We start from the raw sequence: 26,896 nt of genomic DNA, 5'->3' as shown, positions 1-26,896 counted from the left end.
CAAGCGTACGCTGGGCAAACGAGGGCGGAGGCGCAGCCGGCACTGTGTCCTCTGCGCGGCCACCTGCGGCCCACGTGCCTCCCGCTAACCCGCCGCAAGCCTCACGCTGGCCCAGGACCCGTCAACCCCGCCCCTCCACTGTGTCCCTCGCTCACTTCCAATGCCAACCCCAAGTCTCTGCTCCTCCGGAGCCCCGCCTATACATCACCCCGCCCGTGCCCTTCAGTACCTGTACATGGCTCTGAACTTGGGCACATCTTTGCAAACTGAAATGCCCACCCCACCAAGACCCTGGCTCAGGGCTCCACACGGAGCCTTCTCGACACGTTGACTTGGACAAACCCCGCGGGAAGAAATTCCATGAGATCCAGCTGGGCCGCCAAGCCCATTTCTGCCTGGGTCCCGGACGCACCCCTGCCACACTTCCGGGACGGACGGATGGATGTGACTCAGCCCTGGCGGCCCCTGGAAGCTTCTCCTGGCAGCACCCTTTCCCTGGCTGCCCCCACCCGGGTACCTGCTGGTTTTCATTTGGGGAAACATACGGGCTTTTCAGTGAGCGCCATGTACTGTAAGATACTGCCATCAGACACTGTTCAGAGTTTCAGGGGGCTCTCCCACAAAGGTGAAACACAAATAAACTCAGAGTAGTTCCTAAGGGCCAGTTCACCCACTGCCCCCTGCAGGGAATGGAGCCTGAAAGGAGCAGCGACCCCGCCCAGGCCCCCCGTGGGCTCCGTCCGCCACAGCCACCTGGACTGTGCGGGCCCTGCCTCTCTGCCTGGACCCCTCAAGGACAATGCTCCTGTCCCCTCTCTGGGTCCACTTGTGAAACACTCGTAGTCCTTGAAGTCTCTTGAGATCCACAAAGTGAGACAAGACAATTTCAGGAGGCTTCCTTGATTTACAAGTAACAGAAGGATGACATTCCTCTCCATGCACTGGTACAATGAAATTCAGGGGCAAGTGTCAATCTGCGGATAGGAGCCCAGGTGCTCAGAGCCACCGCTCGGCCTCGGGGTCCTGTGGTCCCACCAACGGCTCAGCAATTGCAGACCGGGGCGGGAGGTGGGGGGGGCACTGCCTGGCTTCCGAAGTGGGAGTGGGGGCCAGGAGGCAGAGCGAGCAGGGTCCTTGGTTCTGCCTGCATTGATGGGAGAAGAGGAAGGGGGAGAGAAGCCGGAACAGCGTCCAGGTGTGCCCTGAGGACGACGGCCGCGCTGTGGCATCAGCCTTCCCAGCAGAGCCGTCCCGAGGGCTGGAGTGAGGCCGGGCCAGGGCCGAGGAGTCGGGCCGGGAGGAAGCCGGCCGTGCCTTCCTGTCCCACACTCAGCTCCTGATGACCGAGCTCCCAAGGTCTGGAGCCGGGAGGGTGGCGAGGAGGGAGCAAGGTGACAGGGTCGCTCCAGTCCCGAGGCCCCCAGCCCTCCCCCCCGAAGACCACCTGTGCAGGCAAACCGAGACCATGGGCCCAGCGCTCTTCCTAGATTATGCAGCTGAGCACATGTCAAAACAGAGGGAGAAGGAAAAACGCCCCGGGCTTTAAGGGGGAGACCCGGAGGGCAGCACTGAGTGGGGAGAGTGGCCAGCTCTGTGTGGCCTCCGGCCCTGCCCTGACCATGGCCCGGCGGCACTGCTGCCTAGCTGAGCATCTTGTGCCGATCGAAGACCGTCTTCCGCTGTTCCTGCACCTGCAGCTTCCACCGCTGCTGTGCTCCCTCCACGCGCTCCAGGACTGTGTTCGCCCGGGGCCCGGAGAAGGTGGCAGCCGCCACAGAGCGCGCGTCCTGTTGTGGAAAGAAGAAGTGGCTTGGCACCGCGAGCCGGGGGGTCTCAAATGCCTGACATGGAAAACAGTGCCAGGAGAGCAACCCCAAAGGCCTCCCCGAGGGCCCATCCAGCATAGGGCGCCCGCGGCTGCGGGATGGGCGGGGGCTGGGAAGCGGGGGCTCTGGTCAGGCCCGGCCGCGCCCCAGACTCACTCCTGACCCTTGAGAGGAGCGCGGAGGGTCAGCAGAGAGGACGCGATGACCCTGTCGTTCGAGGAGAGGCACCACGTGCCCCCACGGCTGGTAGCGGACTGCAGAACCCCTCGGCCCTGCTGGCCACGGCCAGGACAGTGGGGAGACCCCCAGGACCTGCTCTGCCGGGCCTGGGACCCCAGCTCACTCCCCGAAGGACAGTGTCTGCAGGGTGGAGCTGCGAGCTCGCCCTTCGTTCCCATTCCAGAGCCAGAGCCACTCCGGCCGCCCTCCCCGCTCTGCCCCATCCCCCCCCCGCCCCCCCCCCCCAGCCCTCAGAACTGCCGCTGTTGTCAAAGGCAGCATCTCCTCCTAATTACCACTTCTCTGCCTCTGAAGCTCCAGAGCCCATGCATTTCCTGCAGGACCCGAACCTGATCTCTGGGGGGAACTGGAGCCAAGGGCCAGGCCCACAGCCCGGGGGATTTCCTCCCCAGCTCTCCCTTGCCTCTCATCTCCTGCCACACACCTCTTAAGGGATTAGCACACCTCTCTAAGCCCAGGGCCGCCCAGCAACTGCAACTCTGCTTCCAATGCCCCGAGCTGGCACAGCTTCTGTTGCCATGCAGCTGCCAGGCTGGGGAGGTAGGGGCGGGGGATGGGGGCGGCGGGCGGTGAGGCTGGCAGGTCGTCACTGCCGCCCAGAGCTCTGCCCAGGGTGAGTTAGAGACGGACGCTGCCCCCAGGGAGCCCTCGGCCCGGGAGCCCTCAGCCCGGGAGCCCGAGGAGCCCGCTCTGCCAGGCTGGACGAGGACCACGGCAGCACCTCAGGGGCAGGTGCCGGCGCATCAGAGTCGAAGCCAGGACCCCGGGCTCTACAGCTGCCCCCTCCTCCCGGCCTCGGCCACTTAGCGGCTGTGTGGCCCTGACAAGCCACTTGATTTCCCCAAGCTTCAACTTAGTAAACCCGGTCTTCTCAGGCTTTTCTAAACACACACACAGACACACACACGCGCACACACAACACTCAGCATGACGCCCCCTGACGCCCTCTACCCTGCTCCATCTCAGTTTTCAGTGCTGGTCGTGACTCAGGACCTCGTGGGTGGCGCCCCACACCCTGACACACGGTTTATGCCCAGGAGCGGGGTACGGCAAGGTTACATACAGTAACACGTGTAACGTCCTCAGCACACTGCTGTCAAGCTGGAGCCCGCGGGGTGCTCAGTTTCCTTCCTCCCCAGCAGGTCACGGTGGGAAGATGACTGTGGCATCACACCCAGCTCTGCACCTGGGCTCTGACCTGGAGCACGACCCTGGCTGACGCCCTGTCCTCTGAACCTGCTTCCCACCCACGGATGGAGCCTGCAGGAGCGTCTTCTCGGGGACGGTGGGCGCACAGCGTTCAGCGGTGCCTGGCAGATCACAGGCGCTCAATTCACAGCAACTGTCAGTGTGAGACCCACTCCAGGAGCCCCCAGGCAGGAGGGGGGACCTGCCCTTGAAAGGTCACCGGTGTCGCTACTTTTCAGATCGCCCCTTCCCGGTTCAGGACCAGCCTCTGCGTGGCCGTCTAGGTGAGGGGGCACTGGAGACCCCCATGGGAGGCTGTTGGTCCCCCAGGACCGAGCTATCCCGGCTCCGGGGCTACAGGGGCTTCTCTCCCCGCCGGCCTGCCCACACTCTCGTCCTCCTGGGAGCCTGGGGGCAGGCCTGGCGGGGCGGAAAAGCTGCTCTCCTGTCCCATCGGGAGAGTGTCTGGAGGGAAAGCAGAGGGAGCCTAGAGCAGCGCGTGAAGGGACAGCTGAAATTCACCACATTTCCACAGGACCACTTGTTTTTCCTTCATGTAAAGTCTTGACAAACAGGTCCTAAGCCGGGAAAGCTGCGGCTGAGAGGCTCTGCGCTTCCACCGCTAATAGTCTGATTAACGGGTATTAGAGACGCCACGCCTGTCCCAGAAACGCTCCGAGCGGGGCCCGGTCCTCACCCGCTCTGCCACGGGAGAGATGCTACCACTTCCAACCCCCTTACCCCCCGAGCTGGGCCTCTGGGCAGCGAGGGCAGGAGGGAGGCGCCTGCCACCGGGGCTGGACGGGCCTGAGGATGAGCGGCCCTGGGCGCCGGGCGCTCTCTGTGCTGCACCTGGATTATTCCCAGGCTCACGAGACTGGCTCGTGGGCCACGTGACTCTCATGTGCGGCTCTGCTGCCCAAGGTCACACAGGATTGGGACCCGTGTCTCCCGAGCCCCACATTCAAGCCCTCTGGGCTGGCTTCCCTGCCCCCGGCCTCTGGCCCTGCCATCCCTCAGCCTTCCTGCCTGCAGTGAGGGCGGCCCTTCAGGTCAGGGCCCCAGTGAAAGGTTTTGCTCTCAGGGCTGCACAAACACTTGTAAAGCCGCACACACGGCATCACGGCAACCACGCTGAGACAGGAGCTCAGACTTGGAAAACTAACCGAAGGGTTAAACACCAGGACAGCGAGTGCAGAGCTGGGACTCTGGCCCAGGATCACAATCCCAATGCCACGCTGCTAACGGCTCGGCCACGAGGTCCTGACGGCCGTTCTAGAGACGTCCGCCAGCCCTGCCCTTCCTCGTCCCCCTTCCTGCTCTGGGCTCAGGGGGACGAGGGCCCTGTCCCTCTTGGGCTCCTCACCGCCCTGGGAAGGGAGGGACCCCGGCTGCCATCACTCCTGCACACCCCTCTCTCCCCCACTCCCGCCCAGTGGGCTGTGGTCTCAGAGCTGAGGCCCACAGACACCCACAGCCTTGTAGGAACCCTTCCTTCTCTCTCTTAAAGGAGCCAAACCTACACATCTAGCACAGCTCTGTTTGCCGTTTCTGCCCCGGCAGAAAGGCTGGCTTCCTCCTTTCAAAGGGCGTCTGAGCCGGGGGATTAGTCCTGATGCTGCTGGAATCAGGAAAGGCAGCGCCCCGCACCAAGGGCCCACCGGGCCGGCTGGCACCTTCAGAGGGAGCGGGGCTTTCATCTCCTCAGCGCGGTGGGCCAGGCCCCCTTCCTCTCTGTCCTCGAGCCCCAGGGCAGGAGCTCCCGGCTACAGGAATGGGGGGACGAAGCCAAAGGGCCCCCATGCTGGGATGCGATCGACCCCCCGACTCCTGGGGTGTGGAGGGGAGCCTTCTCAAGGTCACTGAGTTGCACAGGCCTAGAGCCTGGCTTTCTTCCTCTTGGGGTGAAAGCTAAGTCCCCCGCCCTGGGGGGACCCCATCCCCCTGAAGGGAAATGCTCTTCAGGGCATTTCCAGAGATTCAGCTCAGCCAGGCAGGGCCTCCTCCCCTTGCCGGCCCCAGGCCCGGGCGCCACCGCGGTCTCCGCTCCACTCAGCTCCAGCGGCCCCAGCACTTAAGCGGCCCCGCCACACCAGGAAGAGCCCCGCTGCCAGGAAGCCTTCCCACACTAACACCCAGGAAAAGTCAGCCCCAGCTTCCCCCGCCCCTCCCCTGACAGCCTTCTATCCCGCATGCCTGACCGGGGGCTCTGCCCCTGAGGGCGGGCCCGAGGTCTGTGCGTCTGTCTACACGGGGCACCTGCAGGACCTGAGTACGTCAGGAGGAAGAGAAACAGGGACGGGGCGAGCCGGGGTGCCCAGGGCGGGGCCCGTAAAGAGCCGTGCGGCTTGCCCTCCCTTCGGGCTCCGCAGCCAGGTGGCACGCATTCCGGGGAGGCCGCGGAGCCGTGTAATCATGGCCCATCTCTCAGCCGCTCCCCAGCCAGGGCTGCAATTACCGCACGCATCCCCTAATCACGGGGTACTCACCCGCGCCGCTCTGCCCCCAGCAGAGCCGCTGTTACCGCGCGTTAATAACCAGGTAGGTGCGCGAGATTTCCTCCTGGGCAGAGAGACCACCCAACTGCCGGCCCCCCCATGCCTGCCTCCCAGCCCCAGCGCCACCGGCCAGGCGCGTGTCAGCAGGAGGCTGGGGCCACCCACCCCCGAGGGGCCATGGGGTCCAGGGATGGGCCAGGCCCCCTCCCTCCCTGGCCGTGTGCACGCCTGCCCCATGCGGCCGGCCGGGCAGCTTCACGCTGAGGTCTGAGCCCCAGCCCCTCTTCTTGGCGGGAACCTGCCCTTCCCAGCTCCACCCGCTGCATGAGATGCTCTCAAGGGCGACAGCCGCCCGGCGCTGCAGCCTAAGCCTGGTGCTCTAGTGACCACTCACCCCTTCACCTCGCTCACCTGTGTCTCTGCAGGAAGAGTCCCTCTTACACGTGTTAACCTCCCGGCTGTGGCCCTTCCACCCCGGCTTTACGTAAACCAGGGTGAGGCCGAGCTCTCCGCACCTGCGCGCAGCCGGTCCCCAGGGCAGGAAGCGTCCTGAGCCCCACCTGCCCGCAGATGCCACGCTCTGGGGCGCCCCTCCTCCCTCACTGCTGTCTCGGGCACACGTGGCGGCTGTGCAGGCCCGAGGGGGCGAGCTCGAGGGGCACAGGCCAGGAGCCCCTGACACCGTCGCAGCTCTGCACGGCACACACCACCTCTCACTCCCACAGAGCTGCCTGCGCCTCCTGTGTCCCACCCCGGGCTCCCCTGACTCTGGGTCCACTCTCCAAGTCCACCGTCAGCCTGACACCAAGGTCTGAGCACCCACATGGGGCTGCCTGGCGGGCTCACTGGCCCTCTGCTAGGAATGCAGGGCGACAAGGAGGCTCCCCGACCCGTGCGCTGAAGCTGCCTGATGCCAATCAGGGAAAACTCAAGGCTGCCCCCGCTGAGGAGACACTGCGGTCCGGGTGGCGCACAGGACACCAAACGGGAGAGGAGCCACTGGAGCGCTGGGGGAGGGGCAGACCGCCCGCCCACCGAGGCCCCAGGGACGCCGCGTGTGGGCAGAGGGGCCGCTACCTCGTTCTCCTCCTCGTTGTGCAGCCGCTCAGTGTAGGCGTCCGGCTTTCGAATCAGAGGGTCCACCAGCATCAGGAAGGCCATGTAGAGCAGGAGGGCGCCCACCACCGACAGGTAGATGACGATGATGACCTGCGAGCGGAAGGGACCCAGCTTGCCCTGCGGGATGCCGCTCCCCTCCCTTGCAGTCTGTCTTCACCGGGCAGCGTGGCCCCAAGTGCTGCCTGCAGACAGGCCAGGAGACCGCGGGCGCGGAGAACGACCCACCCCACCTTTGCTGACCGTGCCCTCGGTGGTCGGGACCCCACAAGAGCCACCAGTTCTCTGGCAGCACAAAGATGACAGATGAGGCGCCCCCAGGAGTGGAGAGCGGGGACGGGAATCTGCCCGGCCAGACGGGGGCAGGGGGAGCACCCGTCAGAGCGGGGAGAACCGAGCCCTGCTGAGGGCAGCACAGGGTGACGGGGTGGGAGCTTCAGTCCCAAGAGGGCGAGTCACCGTCAGGGGGCAGAGGGGACAAGCAGGTGGCCACAGACACCCCCGCCCCCCATCAGTCACAGCAGGAGGTGAGGCTGGGGCAGAATTACAGGCCTGGAGAGCCTCCCAAGCTGCAGTCATTTTTGTTTTACAGGAAAAACAGAGTCAAGGAAGCTAATGAGATGTTTCCCAGTGTGGGTACTCTGGGCACCTTAGGCAGGACTCCCCAGGACACTGCCCTCCATAGTCAGTAATACCACAGTTACTGGGGCCACAGTCCATCTCCAAATGCCCCCCAGGGGCTGACACTCACCTGATGCAGAGCCCCCCAGGCCACGCCATCACCCTCAGTCCCAAGAATACCAAGTGGTGGATGTGCCTGGAACCCAGATTTGCTGTGACCGCAACTCCTAAGCCTCTTCTGCTCCCCAACTGCCATCTGTCGCTGGCGACCCTAGCCCCGTGTCTACGCTGTGACGGGAGCCGAGCTTAGTCCACAGCCAAGTCCAGCTGGACCACACGCCTCCCTGACTGGGGCATCTTCAGCCAGGGTGAAGGATCAGAACTCTTGCCTGTACCCCAGGAAGCGGGGGGGGGGGGGGGGGGCTGAAGCTGGAGGGGGTTTTCTCTGGTCTCTTAGCAAGGACTAGAGGGAAACTGGGGGATTAGGATGTATCTGATGAGGTTCCCACGTCAGGAAGTCCCTTCCAATCTAAAGTCTTGGGGACCTGGTCCCCCAAGCGTGGGGCCAGTGGATAAGCTCAGAGGGGAAGGGGTGATGATAGGGAGGGTGGACAGGCAACCGCCTTCACGTCAGAGGGGACAGGATGGGCGCCATGGGCCAGGCAGGGAGGGCAGCAGTGAGGACCACTTCCCCTCCAAAAGAACCTCGAAAGGGAAGCCCGAGGGCAGGCTCAGGGCTGCTGCCAAATTCCTGTGGGTTCTTTCCTGATGCTATTTCCAGACCCTTCACCAGACACGCAGAAATAAGCTTAAGAGCTGGACCAGGAGAGGCTTATGTTGGAAATCGGCAAGCATGGCCAGGCTCGCCCTGGTTGGGGTGTGGTGGTGCTGGGGGATCGTCTGCCTGCAGGGGACCAGGGACCAGGCCTCTCCATGTCCTCACTGTGTGTTGGTGGCCACTCCACCACCTCCCCTGAATTCACTGATGCCCATGAGAATGGGGTTCAGGGGAAGCAAGGGGGGCGTCTGATGGCCATCCTGCCAGGCCCGCAGCTCTGGAAGCTTAACTAGACTGCAGGCTCCGGAGGGCGGGCTACCTCCGCTCCAGCATCCCTTACGGTGCCCGGGACACAGCAGGAGGCCCGGAAATGTCTACTGAACAAACGGAAGGCGAGAAGGGAGAGGAAGACGGGAAGCGTGGGGGAAGGGGTCTCAACCCCCCTACCAGGTCCCCCGCGAGTGTGATGGCGTCAGAGGGGAGAGCGGCCCCAAGCGGGGTGGGAAGGGGGGTCCCTGGGTTGCGACCAGGCCAGACTCGAGCCAGCCCCCCCAGCCCCGAGCAACGCTGCGGAAGGAAACAGGACAGGACGGAGGGCGGGGCGGGGCCACGCAGGCCCCCCAGGGAGGGGGGCGGGGCGGCCGCCGGGCACCTTGATGGTGGTGGTGCTGCGCTCCTCGTACTTGCACTCGCACAGCAGGCAGTAGGCCTCCACGTCGTGGCCGGGCACCGGCATGGGCTCCACCACGTGCAGGCAGTTGCTGCAACAGACAGAGGGCTGTAGGGGCAGCTGGGGAGCTCCCCAGGGAGGGGAGGATCTCTGAAGGGTCAGGCTGGCGGAACCCCTTTCCCAACCCACAGCCTCTCGAGGCCCTGGCCCTCCGCGACTCACCGGGTGAGTGTCCCAGCGGCACAGACTCGACTCCACCCCCACCCCACCCCAGTCCCTCGGCTCCAGGGTCTGTCCCCGTGGCAGGCAGCGCCTCCGCCAGGCCTCCTCTGACCCACGGATCCACCACAAGCCAGTGACTCTGCCGTCTTCAACATCTCTGAACCCCACTTCCCTATCCCCTCCCACTGCTGTGTCTCAGCCGGGCCCGGCCACCAGGAGGCTGGTGCCCTGGGCCCGAGCCTCCTCTGGGAGCTGCACCTCTGGGAGCTGCAGGGCTGGCGCCGCATGACCCTCCAGGCCCTTCCAGCTCTGGCCCGGGCTGTCCCAGGGGCCCTCAGGCTCAGGCGGGGTTTCTGGCAGAGGCGCCAACAGTGAGGGCTGGCATGTCCTCCACAAGCCTCTGTTCCCCCGAAAAGTCCATATGTGGAGGGTGTGATTTTGCCCGAACCTCTGACGACCCCACTTCCAGCGCTGGGCACGTGGCTCCCTGCCGTAACTCAGCCCCTGCCCGGGGAGGGGCCGCCGGACAGGGCCAGGTCCACACCCAGCACTGGGTCATCACTCCTGGGGCCTCCCCTCTCCGGCGGCCTCTACCAGCCTCTGAGGGCCAGATTTCTCCCTGGGTCTGGAAGGTCACTCTGGTGCACCAGTGGGACGTGTGGGTTCCCCACAGGGATGTGTTCTCTCCCCAGAGAATGAGTGAAACCGTGACGTGTCCCTTTTTGGGGATCAGTGATAGCGCCGTAGGGGAGAGGGTTACCGGAGGGCAAGCTGGTTAAGTCTCCGCCTTCTGCAGGTGATGTGTGTAACTTCTCTGGGCCTCGGTGTCGTCATGGACACGTGAGGACATGTGTGTGTTTATCAGTGTCCTTCAAAATGTGCTCCCTGGGGCACCCCAGGGCCCTCTGTGCGGAGGGTGGGAGGGAGGGGCCCCAGACGCTCTGCTCAGCGGGGGGCAGTCCTGACTTCTACACAATGTGTTTCCAAAACAGATTTGTTTGAAGCCTGTATTTTTAGAAGTGTGAGAGACACCGCACTAGCCAGCTCTGGGACTGTCTCTCTAGTGCACTCCTCGGGAGCTCCACCATCAGGGAGAAGGTGTCGGGGTTTCTGCCCCTCACAGGCACGAGGACCCCCAGCATGAGACGGCAGAGCGCCTGCAACACGGGAACGTGGCCTGTGCCGCTCAGACACCCTGGCTTCACACCCCTCCACCAGGGGAGGGCCCAGGTGTCCTCCTCGCAGTGGAGGGACCATGCGGAAGCGGCCTGAGGACACACCTGGTCTCCTCTGGCCCTGGCCTGAGGTCTAGGATCACAGGGTCAGGCCCCACCCCTCCCCTGCAGGGCTCCAGGCAGCCTGCGATGCCTCCCCTCCCTGACAGGCCAGGGTCACTGGGTCCCAGAACCCTGGGGTCTTACATCCCAGCCTCAGGTTCCACCCACCAGCCTTCGTGGAACTGTTCCTCAGGCAGCCCCCTAATGCTGCCTTCCCAGGGGAAGGAGATAAACCACAGCCTGAGAGGTCCAGGTAGGACTCCGTCCTCCGTGGCATCCACGCTTGGCTTGGGGCCTTACTCTGGCCCCAGTGCAGAGACAGTGCTGGTACAATGTGGTGGTGCCTGAGGGATGTAGCTGGTGTCTGGGCTGAGACAATCTAGTTGTTTATTCCTGATGCTATTTGAACTGTAACCACAAGATACAAGGAGGTCATAGGGGCTTCCCCAGGGCTCCAGGTCCTGGGGCTTTGTAACTCCATCAGGACAGGCAAAGACAGAAGGAAACTTGGGCTTCCCTCTTGGGCTGTGGCATCAGTCGGCCTCTTCGTGGCCTCTAGGAAGGCATAACAATATACATTACTAATACTATCAGCCGACATTTATACGGCCTCACCATGTGCTGGGAACTGTTCTAAGTGCTATACTTACTTGTACATGCATTGCACAAGTGTGCGTGAGCCCACACATACACACACACACACACACACACACACACACACACACACACACACACACACACACTCTTATTTAATACTCAAAATACTGCCACCGCTTTACAGATGAAGAAACTGAATACACTGGGGATTAAGTAACTTGTTTCACAATGAACAAGGAGCAAAGCCAGATTGAAAGGCAGGCAGGGTCGATCCAGAGTCCGCCTCTAACCAGACGCGTTCTCAGAAAAATCACACACTCAGAGCTGGACAGGTTCAAAACCCCCAAATGCTGCTCTGGACCAACTGCTGCACAATCACTTATTTAAGAAAAAGCTTCTGCCATGCCCCAACCCCCATACTCACTGAATCAAAATCTTGGGCGGGGGAGGGGTGGGGGTGGTGTCTAACGTGCCGCATGGTGACTGTCGTTAACAATACATGTTAACAATTACGTGCACTTGAAGCTGCTGAGAGAGTAGGTCTTAAATGTTCTGCCACACCCACACCTGCACGGTTACCCTGTGAGGCGATGGAGGCGTTGTCTAACCTTGTTCCGCAACAGATACATGTATCAAATCACGTAACCTTATACAACGCCACGTGTCTGATTCATCTCAATAAAGCTGGGAAAAACAACAACAAAAAAGAACCCAAAAATCATGGCGGACGGGGTGCTGGGACTCTGTATTCTCTCAAAGCCCACCTGGTGATCCTGACACCTGACCAAGTAGAGGCAACGCGGACCTGGGCTCCCCCGTGTGGCGTAACCGCTCCACGGGGACCAGATGCAGGTATCGCCGCACCTGCGCTCAGAGCCCTCCGGGATGAGGCGCCCCTGCTCCTCAAACGGCCTGCACAGGAAACGCCCCCTCAACTCACTTCAATCTGGTTCCCTGGAGCTCTCCTCGCTGGCCCCAGTCCTACACCCAAACCACACGGTGCGCCTCAGAGCACGCCAGCCCCTCTCCTGCCCTCTCAGCTGCGTGTGTCCCCAAGTCCTCTCCTTCTCAGACTATAATTCCTTAAACCGTTCTTTCCAGGAGAGCATGTTGAAACTTGCCTTCAACAAGCTGATGCCCTTTCTCTGAATGATTTTTTGATTACTTCTCTCTTTTTTGAAGTGAGGCATCCAGAAATGAATTCAAGACTCCAGGAGTATAATGTAAATTCTCTTTGGGCCTCAATCTCTGCAGCTCTAAAATGGGGACACAACCCATCCCACTGCCTTACAAGGTGGTTAGACACTGGCATCAAATGACGCGTGTAACAGAGCTTCGCCAAGCGCACGCAAGTAGGCGAAAGATCCCCCGGTATGTGGCTCTAGTGTTTACCTCTCCCGGCTTCTCTGTTACCATTTTGCAGATATGAACAAACACCCACATCAAAGCAAATCAAAGGGCTTCCCTGGTGGCGCAGTGGTTGGGAGTCCGCCTGCCGATGCAGGGGACACGGGTTCGTGCCCCGGTCCGGGAAGATCCCACATGCCGCGGAGCGGCTGGGCCCGTGAGCCGTGGCCGCTGAGCCTGCGCGTCCGGAGCCTGTGCTCCGCAGCGGGAGAGGCCACAGCAGTGAGGCCCGCGTACCGCAAAAAAAAGCAAATCAAAATCCACTCCTCTGACCAGGAACCCCTCAGCTGGAATTAAAGACACGCGGACCCTATTTCTAATCGGTTGTGTGACCAGGGACAAAACATTCCTTTGTAAGGTTCTCCATAGAAGCGGGAGAGCAAGCTTATCCCCCAGGGGTCCATGAACCCCACTCAACACCCACAACCTCAAGGGCCAGCCTGGGCAATGCCTTACCAGTCCTTCTGTGACACATTCTGGTTGTAAATGTGTCCACTGATGTTTCTGTATGGTGGACAGATGCATTTGCACCGGATATCTTCAGAACTCTGCGAGAGAAAGCACATATCAGGTGCGCAGGGCCCCTGGGTTCAAGTTCTAGCAAGACTCCCCACTTGCAGTTCCCTGTTCCACAAGGTGACCATATGAACGCTCCTGACCTGCCCCCATGCCCAAGTTCAGCGGGAACGACCTCTGCAGGAAGGATGCTACATCACAGGGTCCTCGAGAAACTGTCTGGGGGCGTGAATGATACTCACAGGCTACCCAGGGCTGCCACTCCCAGGTGGGGGCCTGGGGGAGGAGTAAGCGAGGTGGCAGGCCTCTGCTCTGGGCCTCACACCTGTGTGTGCCCGGCTCCAGCAGTCTTGGCGGCTGGCCTCTTCCCCCAACCCCACCTCCAACTTCCTAGGTTAGGAGCAGGGAAGGAGAAGGCTGGGGTGAACCAGAAAAAGTGGACGCTTCCACGGAAACACTCAAGCAACCCCTCTGGAAGTTCTCCCTCCCTGGAATGGGTCAGAGACAACAACACAAAATTTGCATTCGAATTAGCATTCCCAGGAGGAAGTGGAAACAAACCGAGACTCAGTCGGATTCAAAGCCTCAGTGACCTTCATAATCTCGAATTCCAGAGACCTACCCAAACCCAGCTCCGGGCCATTACCCCTAAGGAATGGAAGTTACCTCGAGTCCCAGCTCGGGGGTGGGTCCCCTCCACCCAGAAACCTGCAATCTGTGCAGACTTCACACTCCTCACATTACGCCCACTCCTTGGGCTACTGGAAGCTCCGACTAGGGCAGTAGGCACCCAAGAGCAGAGCAAGAAGGTACTGAGAACTTAGACAACTTCCCCAAACACAGAACCCTGACCGGAATTCCACCTCCGGCGTGCCAGATCGAGACGCGTGCCCCGCAGACGCCCCCTCTCCTGGAGGCCTGCAGCCTAGGGCCGAGAGAACATGCACCGGCACGGCCCGAAGGGGAGTGAGGGGCCGGGCTGGAGCAGCAGCCCCCCCCGGGATGCCGGGGCGCAGGCAGGGTGGTCGCGCATGGGAGCTGCACCTTGTTGGCTTGGGCTGGGAGCACCAGCAGACTTGCGACCACGGCCACCAAACACAGGAGCTTCATGCTTCTCAGACTTCCGGGGCCGGCAAGACCGCCCACCTGGAAGAGAAATACTGAGGCGGAGAAGGGGCGGGCGGCCACGCAGCACCCTCGGCCCCGGAGCGAACCGCCCTGCTCGGGCATGGTAAGCGGGTGGGAGCTGGGCCCGGGGTCCTGGGCCTTCCAAGCCTGGTCCGCGAAGGCGCTTCCCTCTCCCCCAGGCCTCGACTTCCACAGCCCACCTGGCGCGCCGGGCCGCGGGGCCTCCTGGGCGGGGCCGCGGGCCTCGGGTCCGCCGGACAAGGCCGGCCAGCGACCCCCATCTCGCGTTCCTCCGCCCTCCCTCATCACCGCCCGCAGCTCCTCCCGCTCCGGCCGAGGAGAATCTGGGGCGCGAAGTCTGGGAGCCCCAACCCCACAGCCAGGCCGCGGGCCCCGTACCCCAAGCCCTCGCGACCCCCGCGACCCCCGCAGCCCTCCCCCAACGCACGCCTGCTAACCTGCGAACCCCGCCTTGGCAGCACAGGACCCGGCCGGCCCCGCCCCTCCAGCTTCTATTGGCTGCTGGGGATGTCGCCAAGGCAACAAGGCCCGCCTCCGCATGGGCGCCGAGGCTCCGCGCAAGGGAGAGGGAGGCATTTCTCAACCCTACCATACAGGAAAAGGGAGCGTCTGCAAGCGAACGAGAAGCTGGGAAGGTGTGGCCTCCTTGCGGCCGCAGAATTCCACCGCCGAGCTCCCTCCTCCCTGTATTCAAAATCCAGGGTGTCGGAGCGGGCCTAAGCTGTTCAGTCTTGCCGTTTTATAGAGAAAGCACTTGATAAACAATAAGCTAGTAACAACAGTAACGATAAAAGCAGATCCAAGGGCTCCGTCCTCATCCACAATTTGGAGATGTTATCTGAGTCGCATCTTTGCTGCAGAGGGCGGCCCCACCTCTCCTCCCCCTCCCCGGCAGGAGGAGGAACCGGGGCGGCGAGGGGCGGGCTGGGCCCGTGAAGGGTGCGCCCCCGCAGCTCCCAGCCTGGTCGCCTGGTGCTGGTTCTGCACCCAGCAGATGGGGGCGGGATGTGCGGGGGGCGGGGGAGGTCCGGGCCGCTGAGGGGCAGGGGTGAGCTCGGTCCAGCTGCAAAGGAAAGAGAGAGGAGTTGTCCGAGTCTAGGGCACCGACCCTGGTGAAGACACCTGGGTTTTGGTCCCGCTCTGCCACTAAGCAGTGGTGTTACCTGGAAGACATCTCCCCTCTCCCACCTCTGCTTCCTTGTGTGAAAGGAGTTCGTTGGATGCAAAGACCCTTCAGTCGATATTCTGGGATTCCGTTGTGGGGGGGGGTACCGTGGATTGTAGTGGGCACTTCCTATGGGGATCGTTGGGTCCCTCCTACTGATATGTGTCCCTCCCTGTACCCCCTCCGCCTGCAGAGTCCCTGTTTGCTGAATTGGGTAGATTTAAAATCCGCCAGCCGGAGGACCCGCAGGAGGTACCACAGTGGCGCACAGAGCTTGTGGGCTTTGGCCCTAGGCCAACCAGGGCACCAATCCTGGTTCCTCTCGTACTAGTTGTGAGAATTGGGGTGGTTGGCTTATCCTTTAGAGAGCCTCGGTTTCCACATCCATAAAATGGGGATAATATGACCTACTTTCAGGATATAACGAATCTATATGTGCAAAGCACCTGGAACAGTGGGGGCTCTGTCAATGGAGACCGTAGCTCATTCTGGAGGTCAGAGTGGCTGCTTTGGGGAACAGGCTGGGACAGAGAGAGGATGCCTGTCCCGTGGGGGCAGAAGGGACAGTTCAGGCACTGGAAAGACACCCTCCCTCCCCCCCCCCCATACACCTCCTATGTGGCAGTGGAGACCTTCTTGGGGACGAAAGCAGAGGGCCGAGTCGGTCACCTTCAGCTCATGGTCCTCTGACACCCGACACTAAAGGTACCCAGTGCTGCTCTCACCATCTTTTTTTTTTTTTTTTTTTTTTGCGGTACACGGGCCTCTCACTGTTGTGGCCTCTCCCGTTGCGGAGCACAGGCTCCGGACGCGCAGGCTCAGCAGCCATGGCTCACGGGCCCAGCCGCTCCGCGGCATGTGGGATCCTCCCAGACCGGGGCACGAACCCGTGTCCCCTGCATTGGCAGGCGGACTCTCAACCACTACGCCACCAGGGAAGCCCTGGTCTCACCACGTTCACCACAAAATGGAAGCGAGGCCTCCCAGCTTCCTCCGTGCACCATCATCCTGCACTTCTCAGGAATGCAAGGATGTGTGCATCAAATGATCTTTGACTCTGTTCTCTCCTGTCTCCACCTCGAGTCGATGCCAGTGACCCTAAGGGACAGCCATCATTGCCCTGCTGGCATACTGCACTCTGTCCTCCTGCTTCCATCCTGTCTTCCCTCCAATCCTGTTTTCAGCACCTCGCTCACTGCTCTGTAATCCCTGCGAGCACCCTATCGCATCAACTCGAGACCCCTCCACCCGGTGTCCGAGCCCTGGCCCTCCCATCTCAGCTCTGGTTACCCCGCACCAGCTGTCTCCCACACTTGGCTTTGCTCATATGAGTCCTCTTGGCAGGATGTCATCACCCCCTCAGCCTGCATCTCTTTCAGACCTCTGCCCGAAGCGCTTCTCTTCCAGAAACTTTTCCCAGGTAGCCCTACCTGACCCAGTGCGCCTCGTTCCCACACGTCCTCCGTGGGCCCTGCGTTTAAGAGCTAGGCCATTGAGAGGAGGCTGAACCTCTTTCTTCAATCCAGTTCCACAAGCGTGTGCCGAATACTGTCCAGACGCCCCAGGGGACACAACAGACAAGCCACATGTGAACCCTGCTTTCAAGATGTGTCTTGTAGAGAAGGCATGGAACCAGAAGGTAATTTAATATAGTTAAATTCTGTAGAAGAGTTTCTGCACTAAAGTGTTTTTGGAACGCTACGCTCCCAGCTCTGTGCTAGTTGCTAGGATATATCAGTGGACAAGAGAGACCCTGTCCCTGCTGTCATGGTACTTGACATTTATTGCAGGAAAATGACAAATCAACAAGCTGTTACAATCCAGGGTGCTGGAAGCTGTGGAGAGGAAGATCTACAGAGGCCCATGGGCCAAGTCAGCCCAGAAGGTGGAGAGGATGCTTTGAAGGTCACGGGGGCTACCGGAGCTGGGCCAGTGCGGGGCAGAAGAATGCCCGCCCCAGATGTTCATATCCTAATTCTGGATCCTGTGAATATGTCACCTTACGTGGCAAAAAGGACTTTGTAGATGTGATTAGGTGAAAGCCCTTGGGATGGCGAGAGGACCCTGGATTATCAAGGTGCGCCCAGTCTAATCAGGTGAGTCTTTAAAAGAGGAGAAGCTTTTCTGGTTGTGGTCAGAGAAAGATGTGAGGTGTGAGGACAACAGCGGGGTCAAAGACACTGAGGGTGGAGGAAGGGGCCACGAGCCAAGGAATGTGGTGTCCTCTAGAAGCTGGAAAAGGCCGGGAAGCAGACTCTCCTCTGGAGGCCCTGCTGACACCCTGACTTGAGTTCGGTGACACCTGGGTAGGACTTCCGACCTACAGAAATGGGACGTCATAAGCGTGTTTTCCGGGGTTTTTTGGCCGTGCCGCATGGCATGCAGGATCTTAGTTCCCCGACGAGGGATCGAACCCATGCCTCCTGCAGTGGAAGCGCAGAGTCTCAACCACTGGACCACCAGGGAAGTCCCAAGTACGTGCTGTTTTAAGCCACTAAACTCATGGTAATTAACAAATTTAGAAAGTTAATCCAACCAGGAAGGGTGGGCCAGGTTTGGCCCAGAACACAGGAGCAGGGTGGTGAGGGGATGGTGTCCCGAGTGGAGCGGGGGTAGCGGAGCAGAGATGGGCTGGGAGGAGGCACGTAGCGGAGGAGCATGGGGTTCCATTTGGCTCAAGCCCAGGGCATGTGATGGGAAGGGAGGGCAGAGAGATGGGCTGGGGCCAGACCTTCATGCCAGCAGGGCCTGGGGGAGCTGGGAATGAGCGGGGCTGCGGCTCGGGTTCTGGGACTGGATTGAGGCCAGGCAACCTCAGGAGCAGGCTCTGTCCAGCAGAGGAGGCCAGTCCTGCTGCTTCCTTGTGGGACCGTTACTGTTCATCCTGCCCGGGTTTGGAGCCCTAGGGCTCAGGGCAGAACGCAGGCCCTGGTTTCCCTCTCCTGCACCTGCTTTTACCCAAACAACTCTGGGTCAGTTTGGCCTTAAAGGCATCGGAGCCAGAGCTGAGGGTCTAGTTTCCTCCCCCCTCTCTGCACCCATTCTGGGCACTCCTGGACTGGGAGTCATCATCCCCAGACTGTGCCCACCCTCCTGGCGTCCATGGCACGGCCCTTGTCTCCCTCTAGAGCCCCGCAAGGCCTGTCTGTCCCGTGTCTCGTGGCCTCAGGCTCCCATGAGATGACTAAGTTCCTGATTGTTCCATTAGCAGCCACGACTCGGCCTTCCCAGGGGACAGCCGCCCCAAGGGGTCATCCGACCGGAACAGAGAACAAGGCCCAGGCACTGTGTGCGGTCTGGGTCACAGAGGAGCCCTGACGTACCCCTCGCAGATGGCAGGCCAGGGTCCCTGGAGGCCCTGCGACGGCCTGAGTTTCCCTGAGGAGGTCTCCCCTCTGCCCACGGCCGGACTCCCCAGCATCAGGGCGAGAGGGGCAGAGGGGGCCCTGCTGACAGACACACGCCCCCAGCTGGGCGCTGGCCTGGCCCCGGCCCTCCAAGCTCACCTCCTCGCAGATGGGCGGCTCTCCCAACACTAACTAAGGCAACGCCTGATCAAAGAATAACTATTGACAGCTGAGCAAAACTTTGAATCAAAGTGTTATTCTATCTAAAGTTTAATACGGGACATCGATTCTGTCCAGTCTAATATATATACATACACACGTACGTGTGTAATAACACACACACGCTCACACATATGTAAATGTAAACTGTGGACCCACTTGCTGCCGGACGTTCTACCCGCGATTACTCTGCAGGCTCGTCATGTGCGTGACCTTGCCCTGCACCCCCTCCCTCTGTTGCCCTGTCTGGGCTCAGCCCGCACCCCTGCGATGCTTTCTGGGCTCAAGCAGGAGGTGCTGGGGAGCATAGGACAACAGTTCTCTCCTGGGTTTCCATTTTCTCTCCACGTCAAATATCTTGGGTCTGGCTCGCGGTTGTTCCACGCTCAGCGGTGTGTTAGGCAGCGTGGGGCTATAGTAAGACTCGGGACCAGAAATCGTAAGATCTGGGTTCAGTTTGAATGGTGCTCTCCTGTCCAAGCCCCAGCCCCTTGGGGCTTCATTTTCCCCTGAAGGGATTTATTTAGAATAGCAGTTTTAAAACTTTTGGGTCTCATGTCCTATGAAATAATAAGAAAAAAATTTAGACATATATAGGTCTCTGCCCCAGTTCCTGACACAGGTCTCCTAAAATCTTTAATTTCCCGAATGATCGGATGGTCTGACATCGAGCTCCCAAACCCGTGGAATTTCCAGGGTGATGGGAGCATCTTTTGTTCTAACGAGCCAACTCCTGGTGGCCTCCTGGGTGCGGGCTGCTCCCTAAGAACACCAAGCCATGATTAGAAGCTTGGAACTTTCAGCCCCACCGTCTGTTCTCCGGAGAGTTAATAATCGATCGTGCCTACGTGATGAAGCCTCCATAAAAACCCCCAAAGCACAGGGTCCAGAGAGCTCCTGAGTTCCTGACACGTGGAGGTGAGCATGACGCGCCTGGAGGGCTTGGAGTCCCCGGCGCCTTGCCCGGGGACTGTCCTACTGTCTCTTCCACGGCTGTTCCCGAGTTGTATCCCTGCATAATGAGCTGGTGATCTAGTAAGGAAAGCAGTTCCCTGAGCTCTGTGATCAATACTAGCAAATCATTGAGCCCAAGGACAGGGTGCAGGAACCCTGATCTACACCCATCAGTCAGAAGCACAGGTGACAAGCAGGACTTGTCACTGGACCTGAAGTGGGGGGAGAGGGGTCAGCCTTATGGGAATAAGTCCTGAACCCATGAGTCTGCGCTAATTGCAGTTAGTGTCAGACAGTCAGCAGGCACCGAAGAATTGCTTGGTTTGTGGAAACCCTGACATCTGGTGTCAGAAGTGTTGCTGCACACTTCTGAGTACAGTAAGGGAAACAAGAGTAGTTTCCTGGGCTTCCCTGGTGGTGCAGTGGTTGAGAGTCAGCCTGCCGATGCAGGGGACACGGGTTCATGCCCCGGTCCGGGAAGATCCCACATGCCGCGGAGCGGCTGGGCCCGTGAGCCATGGCCGCTGAGCCTGCGCGTCCGCAGCCTGTGCTCCGCAACGGGAGAGGCCACAGCGGAGAGAGGCCCGCGTACCGCAAAAAAAAAAAAAAAAAAAAAAAGCGTCTTCCCGATTTTCACAACCCCTTTACACTCTTAAAAATTATTGAGGACCCTCAAAGAGCTTTGTTTATGTCGTCATGTCTATCGATATTTACAGCATTAAAATTAAAACAGAAATTTCACATTCATTTACTTGTTTGAAAATAACAATAATAAACCCATGGCAGACATACACATCTTTTGATGGAAAAAAAACCACCCCACTACATTTTCCAAAAGAAAACACTGAATGAGGGCTTCCCTGGTGGCGCAGTGGTTGAGAATGCGCCTGCCAGTGCAGGGGACACGGGCTCGAGCCCTGGTCTGGGAAGATCCCACATGCCGCGAAGCAACTGGGCCCGTGATCCACAATTACTGAGCCTGCGCGTCTGGAGCCTGTGCTCCGCAACAACAGAGGCCGCGACAGTGAGAGACCCGCGCACCACGATGAAGAGTGGCCCCCGCTTGCCGCAACTAGAGAAAGCCCTCGCACAGAAACGAAGACCCAACACAGCCATAAATAAATACAAATAAATAAATATTCTGTCTTCCTTTAAGCCTCTATTACATTAGAACAATTTTTTAAGAAAAAGAAAACATTGAATGAGAAGAGTGGCATCGCTTTACATTTTTTGGTAGATCTCCTTAACGTCTGGTGTAATAAGAGACAGCTGGGTTCTCACAGCTGCTTCTCCACTCAGCCCCTTGTGATATCACGTGTCACCTACCCTCTGGGAAACGCCACTGTATGCTTGCAGTGGAATGAGAGTGAAAAAGCCGAATCACGTCTTAGAATTGCTAGGAAAATAGTTTCATCTCTTGAGCTCCCCGAAACAGCCTTACAAACCCACTGGGTCCTCAGGCCACACTTTGAGCGCTGCTCGTTTACAAAACCCTGTCCCCCTAACATTCTGTGGACTTGCTGACAATACTCTATGACGGTGTTTTTCAAAATACGCTTCTGGGAATAATTCATGGGATGCTACTGTGTTGGGGAGAAATGTGGTTTCTGTGAATACATTAGTTTGGGAAGCCTTAGCTTAAAGCGAATTACATTGATGTATTTTACTGCGGGACTTTTTAGATGCTTCAGTGTGGTAACACACATTGTGAATCCCTGAAAACAATACAATTGCGAATAATATTTCTCCATCATTTTGACAATAAACTCTTTTTTTGAGAAGCATCTTGAAAGACTCACGTACCGAGGGATATACTTTGGGAAATGCTGCTCCAGTAACTCCCGAATACTTTTGCTGAGTATTAGCAGGTCGGATCCTACCATTTGGAATCCATTTTTCTGTAAATTAAATTCTACGTGCACCCTTGTTGGTTCTTTAAATGTAGAGACTTTTTGGTAGTCATTTCTAGGACTCAGAGAACCTCGGATTCCTAAAATTTTGGCCTCTAGATATGTTGCGTTTTCCTGCAAATTAAATAGAAAGAATATTAGCAGTTATATTAGCAGTAATGTTTATATATATTTGATGAATGACAGTTTCATATGGTTCAACCTAAAACAAGAGGACTGTATCAGCGCACATACCTGGGAAGTTTACATGTAGATCAGGATTCAGGCATGGTTGGATCCAGTAGATCAACTGGTATCCTCAGGGCTCTGTCCCTATGTCTATCTCTGGTCATGCTTTCCTCTGTGACCTGGATCATTTCACACAGTTGGAAAGATGTTGCTAATAACCTCAGGCCTACAGCATCATGGTTTGTGGACACCAAAGAAAAAGTGATCTATCAGAGCATAGATGTGGCAAATCTCAGGGAAGACCCTAACTGGCTTTGCTTGAGTCACAAGTCGATCCATCAGCCAATCACTGTGGCCAGCATGGTGAATAACTCTGATTGGCCAGCCTGGTTTGTGTGCCAACCTCCCTGGGGAGGGTGAGACCCTGTGATTAACTCCTATCAGGACCAATAGGACGCAGAGCGGCAAAATGACAGATGTCTGCTCTCCTATCTAAATGAGGGCTGGCTGGATGGATGGTAGATGATAGACAGACGACAGGTGGGTAGGTAGATCTAAGATAGAAAAAGAAATAACATTCGTACAAATGTTTCTGTTCATTGCTTGTTTTTCATAGGGGTGGGTAAGGCAAGAACAGTGAACAACTGATTGTACTTGAAAAGTAAATTTTCTTGTTTAGAAATTTTTCTTTAATGAGCGTGGGTCACGTTTTATCACTTTTTTGAGAGAAAAAATATATATGTTCATTACTACCAGGGTGATATTCAAGAAAGTCCTAGTTGAGCTGAGGTCGCCCACCAATTCTCAGAATACTCAGCAGGCCTCTTTCATAAAGTTAAATTTGTACCTTGGAGATGGAGGAAGGGGTAGGCCTGCTGCCTGGGGCCAACTGTGTAATGCTCAGGGCGGACACAGAAGGAGAGCAAGCCTTCAGACAACGTTTTATGTCTGTAATTTCTGCCAAAGGGAATTCTTTTCACTTCGTGTTGGGGGGGGCGGGGGGGGGGCTCGATCAGCTAGGACGGCAGCCCAGGGTGGGTTCAGCGGTCGTAGCAGGTTGCTCTCGGCCAGTCTCCCCCAAATCACATGTCTGAGCTTCACGAGTTTCCCTGTGTCCACCTAATACTCGGCATTTTTCCTGACTGGATTCAAGTCAGCTAACTTTACGTTTCTGAGCTTCGCCTTGGGGTGTTAGTTGCTGTGACCCCTAACGGAGCTGCTGTAAAGGAAGTCCTGTGAAATAGCCCAACAGAGGTCTGCTCCCGAGGCGTGATAGATTTCTTACTTACGACCAGCATACCAGGGGCTTACTTGGCTGTTTAGACATCTGGAGGATAATCACATGACTTGTAAAAGTACAATTTGTGTTGTCAGAAGAATGATAACTTTTAGGTTATTGTCTGCATAATGACTCGGACTTACTGTCTGAGTAAGGACCCTCTTTCCACCAGCAGCCAAAAGGGAGAGAAGAAACCCAGTCCTGCCACACACTGTTTTTTATTTAACTTTTTCTTTATGGGGGTATAACAAATCTATAGTAAAGTGTATAAACCCCAAGTGTCTAGCTCGACGCATTTTTACGTTTGTAAAACTCAGGTCTCTGTACGACCTTGAGCAGGGCGTGTGTCCCGTCTGAATTTCACTTTCCCCAAACATAAGGCAAGAGCACTAAACTAGATTGTTATTTCACCAAGTGTGGCGCGTGTGTGTGAGGTGAGATGATTCTGCGTGCATGTGGATGGGAGAACATTTTTTACTTGGATAGATATGTAGTTTTTTATTTTTTAAACTTTCACATGAGTTGTAATTCACATACAATAAAGTGTACACACCTTTTTTTTTTTTTTAATGGTTTATTTATTTAGGCTGTGCTGTGTGGCATGCAGGATCTTAGTTCCCCAACCAGGGATCAAACCCTCGCCCCCCGCAGTGGAAGCGTGGAGTCTTAACCACTGGACTGCCGGGCAAGTCCCTAAAGTGTACAAATCTTAGCTGATGCAGGTGTATACTTGTGTAACTACAGGTATAAGCCATCTCCAGGTCCCTAGAAAGCTACGTCCCCGTCCCGGTCAGCAGGCATCCCCTCCCTCCCAAGGAACCCAGTGTTCTGAGTTCTGTCAACACCACCTGTTCCTGCCAGCCTTTGAACACCCTGTAATGAAACCATAGCGCATCTACTCTTCATCTGCGTCTGGCTGTTTGCGCCCATCGTCTGTTTGGAAGAATTACCTGTGCTGTTGCACAGAGCAGTAGTTCACGCATTTGCATTGCCAAATAGCGTTCCATCGTATGACTATACCGCAGTTGTCCATTCTGCTGCAGGTGGACATCGGGGTTGTTTCCAGTTTGAGGCTGCTGGGACCAGAGCCACGGTGACTGCGGTGTCTTTGGAGGGCCTGCGCTCTCATCTGTCCTGGGCACACCCCTGGGAGGGGAATTGCTGGGCCGCGGAGTCCTCACACATTTCTCTTCCGTAACGACTACCAGATTGCCAAACCAGATGTGCCGATTTCCGCTCCATCAGGACATGAGACTTCCAGGTGACCCGCACCCCTGCCCCCTGCTGTCACATAACCTTGCATGAAAATATGGACGTGCATCTGCCAGGGGAGGAAGAGAGACGATCAAAACCTTTTTCAGATTCTTGTAGGGACTTTCTGACTAACAGGGCGCTTTTCAGTGTCCCGGTAAACATAATTCTAAGGGAGAGTTTTAGGGGGGGAACACATTTGGCTAAAGAACTTGGAGGGAGAACATATGCCCAGCAGACCGCAAAGCTGTGTGCAAGGGCAGAGGTGGGCGGGAGAGGTGGGTGCAGGACAAGGGCTATTTTGGAGGATGAAGCCAGCATCCACGTGACCTTGTGCCAACTGAAATGAAGGCTGAATCTAAGCTTCGCACTTATACAAATACAGGCTCAGAGACCTGAGTAAGAAACTGAGGATACGCTGGTGAATAACACAACGAAACGGGACAGACAGGCTGATTGGGCAGGAGTTAGGACCCAAGAGGTCATTTGGTCCAGACCAAGGGAGGTGGTGACGGGCTCCATGCTGCCTCACAGACCCACGGCTGGGGGTTCTGTTCCACTTCATGGACTTGCCGTGAGGACAGGATACACGGAGGGCACAGTGGCCAGGTGGGGAAGGCCTGCCACACGAGTAAGAGCTGTAGGAAGTGGGACACCGTCCTGGAACAGAGACATCTTGGGGCGGGTGTCTGTCTGCGGCCCTCTGAGGGCTGTCGGGGGGAGAGGAATGGAATTTGTAGTGCAGGACCCCAGTGGTGGACACAACAGAGAAAACTCTCGGGGAGCATCACAGGAGTGTCTAACGAGGGCATCTGGAGATGGAAGGAGCTGCCTGGAGAGACGGTTTTGCTGTCACTGAGGTGTTCGCACATCTTTCTACAGTCACTTGCTGAAGCTAATTCGGGGGAATTTAGAGGTCTGATGCAAAGTTGGAAGAATGACTCTAAGCTCCCTTTTAACTCTGAGAGTCTGTGAGTCTGACTGTGTAACCTTGGACTTCTTGGAACCTCAGCTCTGCGTCTACAAAACTGAGGCTGGATTAAGAATTCTTCAACACCAGACAAGTTCACTGAGCTGCTTCCCAAGGGAGCCCCGATGATGAGTGACGCGTGTTCCCAATCACTGGCTGCGACTCGGGCAGTCAGGGTGTTTGGCGGTAAGCAACAGAAACCGATTGCTAACCAAAGGGAAAAGGGAGTTTGTTGGAGAGAAGTGGGAAATCCATATAACCTAAGAAATGGCTGAAAGGCAAGGTGTGGCGAGGACAAAAGCTACAGCACCCGTGTGGCACGCCGCAGGGGCAAACCGGCAGCAGACGGGTTTCCCCTCACCCTTGGACCACAACTCAGTACTCAAAGTCCAGGGAGGGACTCAGTCCCCTGGACTAGCCAGGTCTCATATCTGCCCCTTGACAAGAAAGGTCAGCCCCCAGACTGAAATCGGAGGCCTTTACCAAGGAAGGGACAGTCAAGGGTCCCCCACGTATACCTCCCTCTTCTCTCCGGCTCAGGGTAGCACCTCAGAGCTCAAGGGAGTGAGTATGTGATGGATTTCATCAGGACTAATCTTCATTCTGTTCTAGCTTCTCTTCAGAAGTGAAGAATGCGTCCATCTGGATGCCTAAGTTTTCACCGACAGCACATGTGATGCGTCCTCACTGAGCGGGAGGTGCCAGTGAGCTGGGAACACGACTCCCCCAGGAGACAGAGGCGCCGGTGGACTCGCCATCCACAGCGGGTGTCAGGCGCCTGCTGAGCGTCCAGGGCCGTGATCGACACCGAGACTATTTAAGCCGCTGCAAAAATGGAAAGGTTACCTAGTTGCCCCTTGTAGATGCAAGGGTAAGTGCAGCGTGTGGGGGCGAGTGGGGTGGGTTGGCCCAGGAGGACGCCTGCGCCCCCAGCGTGGCCCCCGCCCTACCCATGGGTCTCCTCACACCCTGACTGTCCAATCCCCGTCCCCCACCAGTGAGGCTCCGCCCATGACTGGACAGCTGGGGCCCTCTGGGGAGGCTGCGCCCCCAGCATAAGGACAGTTCTGTCCCGGGCCAGCAGCTGTCACCTGAGAAAGACTGAGATTCCCCACCCGGCAACAGCAAAGAGGCTCGTTGTGCCCAGACGGGCGCAGCTGGATTCCCTGCGGTGGTAATTAACCCGGGGGAAAATGTGACAAATCCCCGGGCCTGGGCTGCGGTGGCCTCTCATCCCTAGGCCTTCCCGACAGGGCCCCACGGGCTGGGGGAGAACGCTGCGGGGCGGGAGTCTCCTCCTTTTCCTGGAGCCACGGGGACGCTTGCACGGTCCCGTGGGCGTCCTGGGCTCCAGCCCTGGCCCCTGCCCATCCAGACGGCGGCTGGAAGCAGACGCTCGGGTTGGGTTGCGAAGCGAGCCGGGCACGGTGGGGGGCGCTGGCCGCGGGCTCTGGTGCCGCCTGATTTACTGAGCCCGGAGGTCACCGCTCCTGCAGGCCCCGCTGATGCCAGGGGACACGGCAGCACG

The 26,896-nt window shown here is 58.2% G+C and overlaps 2 protein-coding genes across 2 annotated transcripts in view; one reads left to right on the top strand and one right to left on the bottom strand.

Moving 5' to 3' along the window:
- Positions 1-1,535: 1,535 nt before the first annotated feature.
- Positions 1,536-14,099, bottom strand: TMEM9 (transmembrane protein 9). Its single transcript, XM_082865762.1, has 5 exons — positions 14,001-14,099; positions 12,897-12,988; positions 8,920-9,028; positions 6,830-6,961; positions 1,536-1,787 (listed from the first exon to the last, which is right to left on the bottom strand). Exons 1-5 carry the CDS (start codon positions 14,064-14,066, stop codon positions 1,641-1,643), a joined length of 546 nt encoding a protein of 181 aa, XP_082721888.1. The 5' UTR covers positions 14,067-14,099; the 3' UTR covers positions 1,536-1,640.
- An 11,394-nt stretch (positions 14,100-25,493) lies between these two features.
- IGFN1 (immunoglobulin like and fibronectin type III domain containing 1) overlaps positions 25,494-26,896 on the top strand; it is a gene marked incomplete at both ends in the record, with an annotated part of 37,014 nt that continues 35,611 nt past the window's right edge. Inside the window, one exon of the mRNA XM_082834254.1 lies at positions 25,494-25,554. Within this exon, the coding sequence (XP_082690380.1) occupies positions 25,494-25,554 (61 nt within the window). The remainder of the gene's footprint in view (positions 25,555-26,896) is intronic.

Source organism: Leucopleurus acutus (genome assembly GCF_964270905.1).
Source record: "Leucopleurus acutus genome assembly, chromosome: 2".
Classification (NCBI taxonomy): domain Eukaryota; kingdom Metazoa; phylum Chordata; class Mammalia; order Artiodactyla; family Delphinidae; genus Leucopleurus; species Leucopleurus acutus.
Note: the sequence above shows the minus strand (reverse complement) of the source record. Positions and strands in the feature narration are given on the sequence as shown.

Bases quoted from the DNA above. Each gene is read 5' to 3' on its own strand.
- TMEM9 (XM_082865762.1), bottom strand. From the start codon at position 14,066: ATGAAGCTCCTGTGTTTGGTGGCCGTGGTCGCAAGTCTGCTGGTGCTC. The intron at 9,029-12,896 runs GTAAGGCATTGC...TGTCTGTTGCAG, and splicing joins AATGTGTCACAGAAGGACTG to CAACTGCCTGCACGTGGTGG. The intron at 1,788-6,829 runs GTAGCGGCCCCT...TTTCCACAACAG, and splicing joins ACAACGAGGAGGAGAACGAG to GACGCGCGCTCTGTGGCGGC.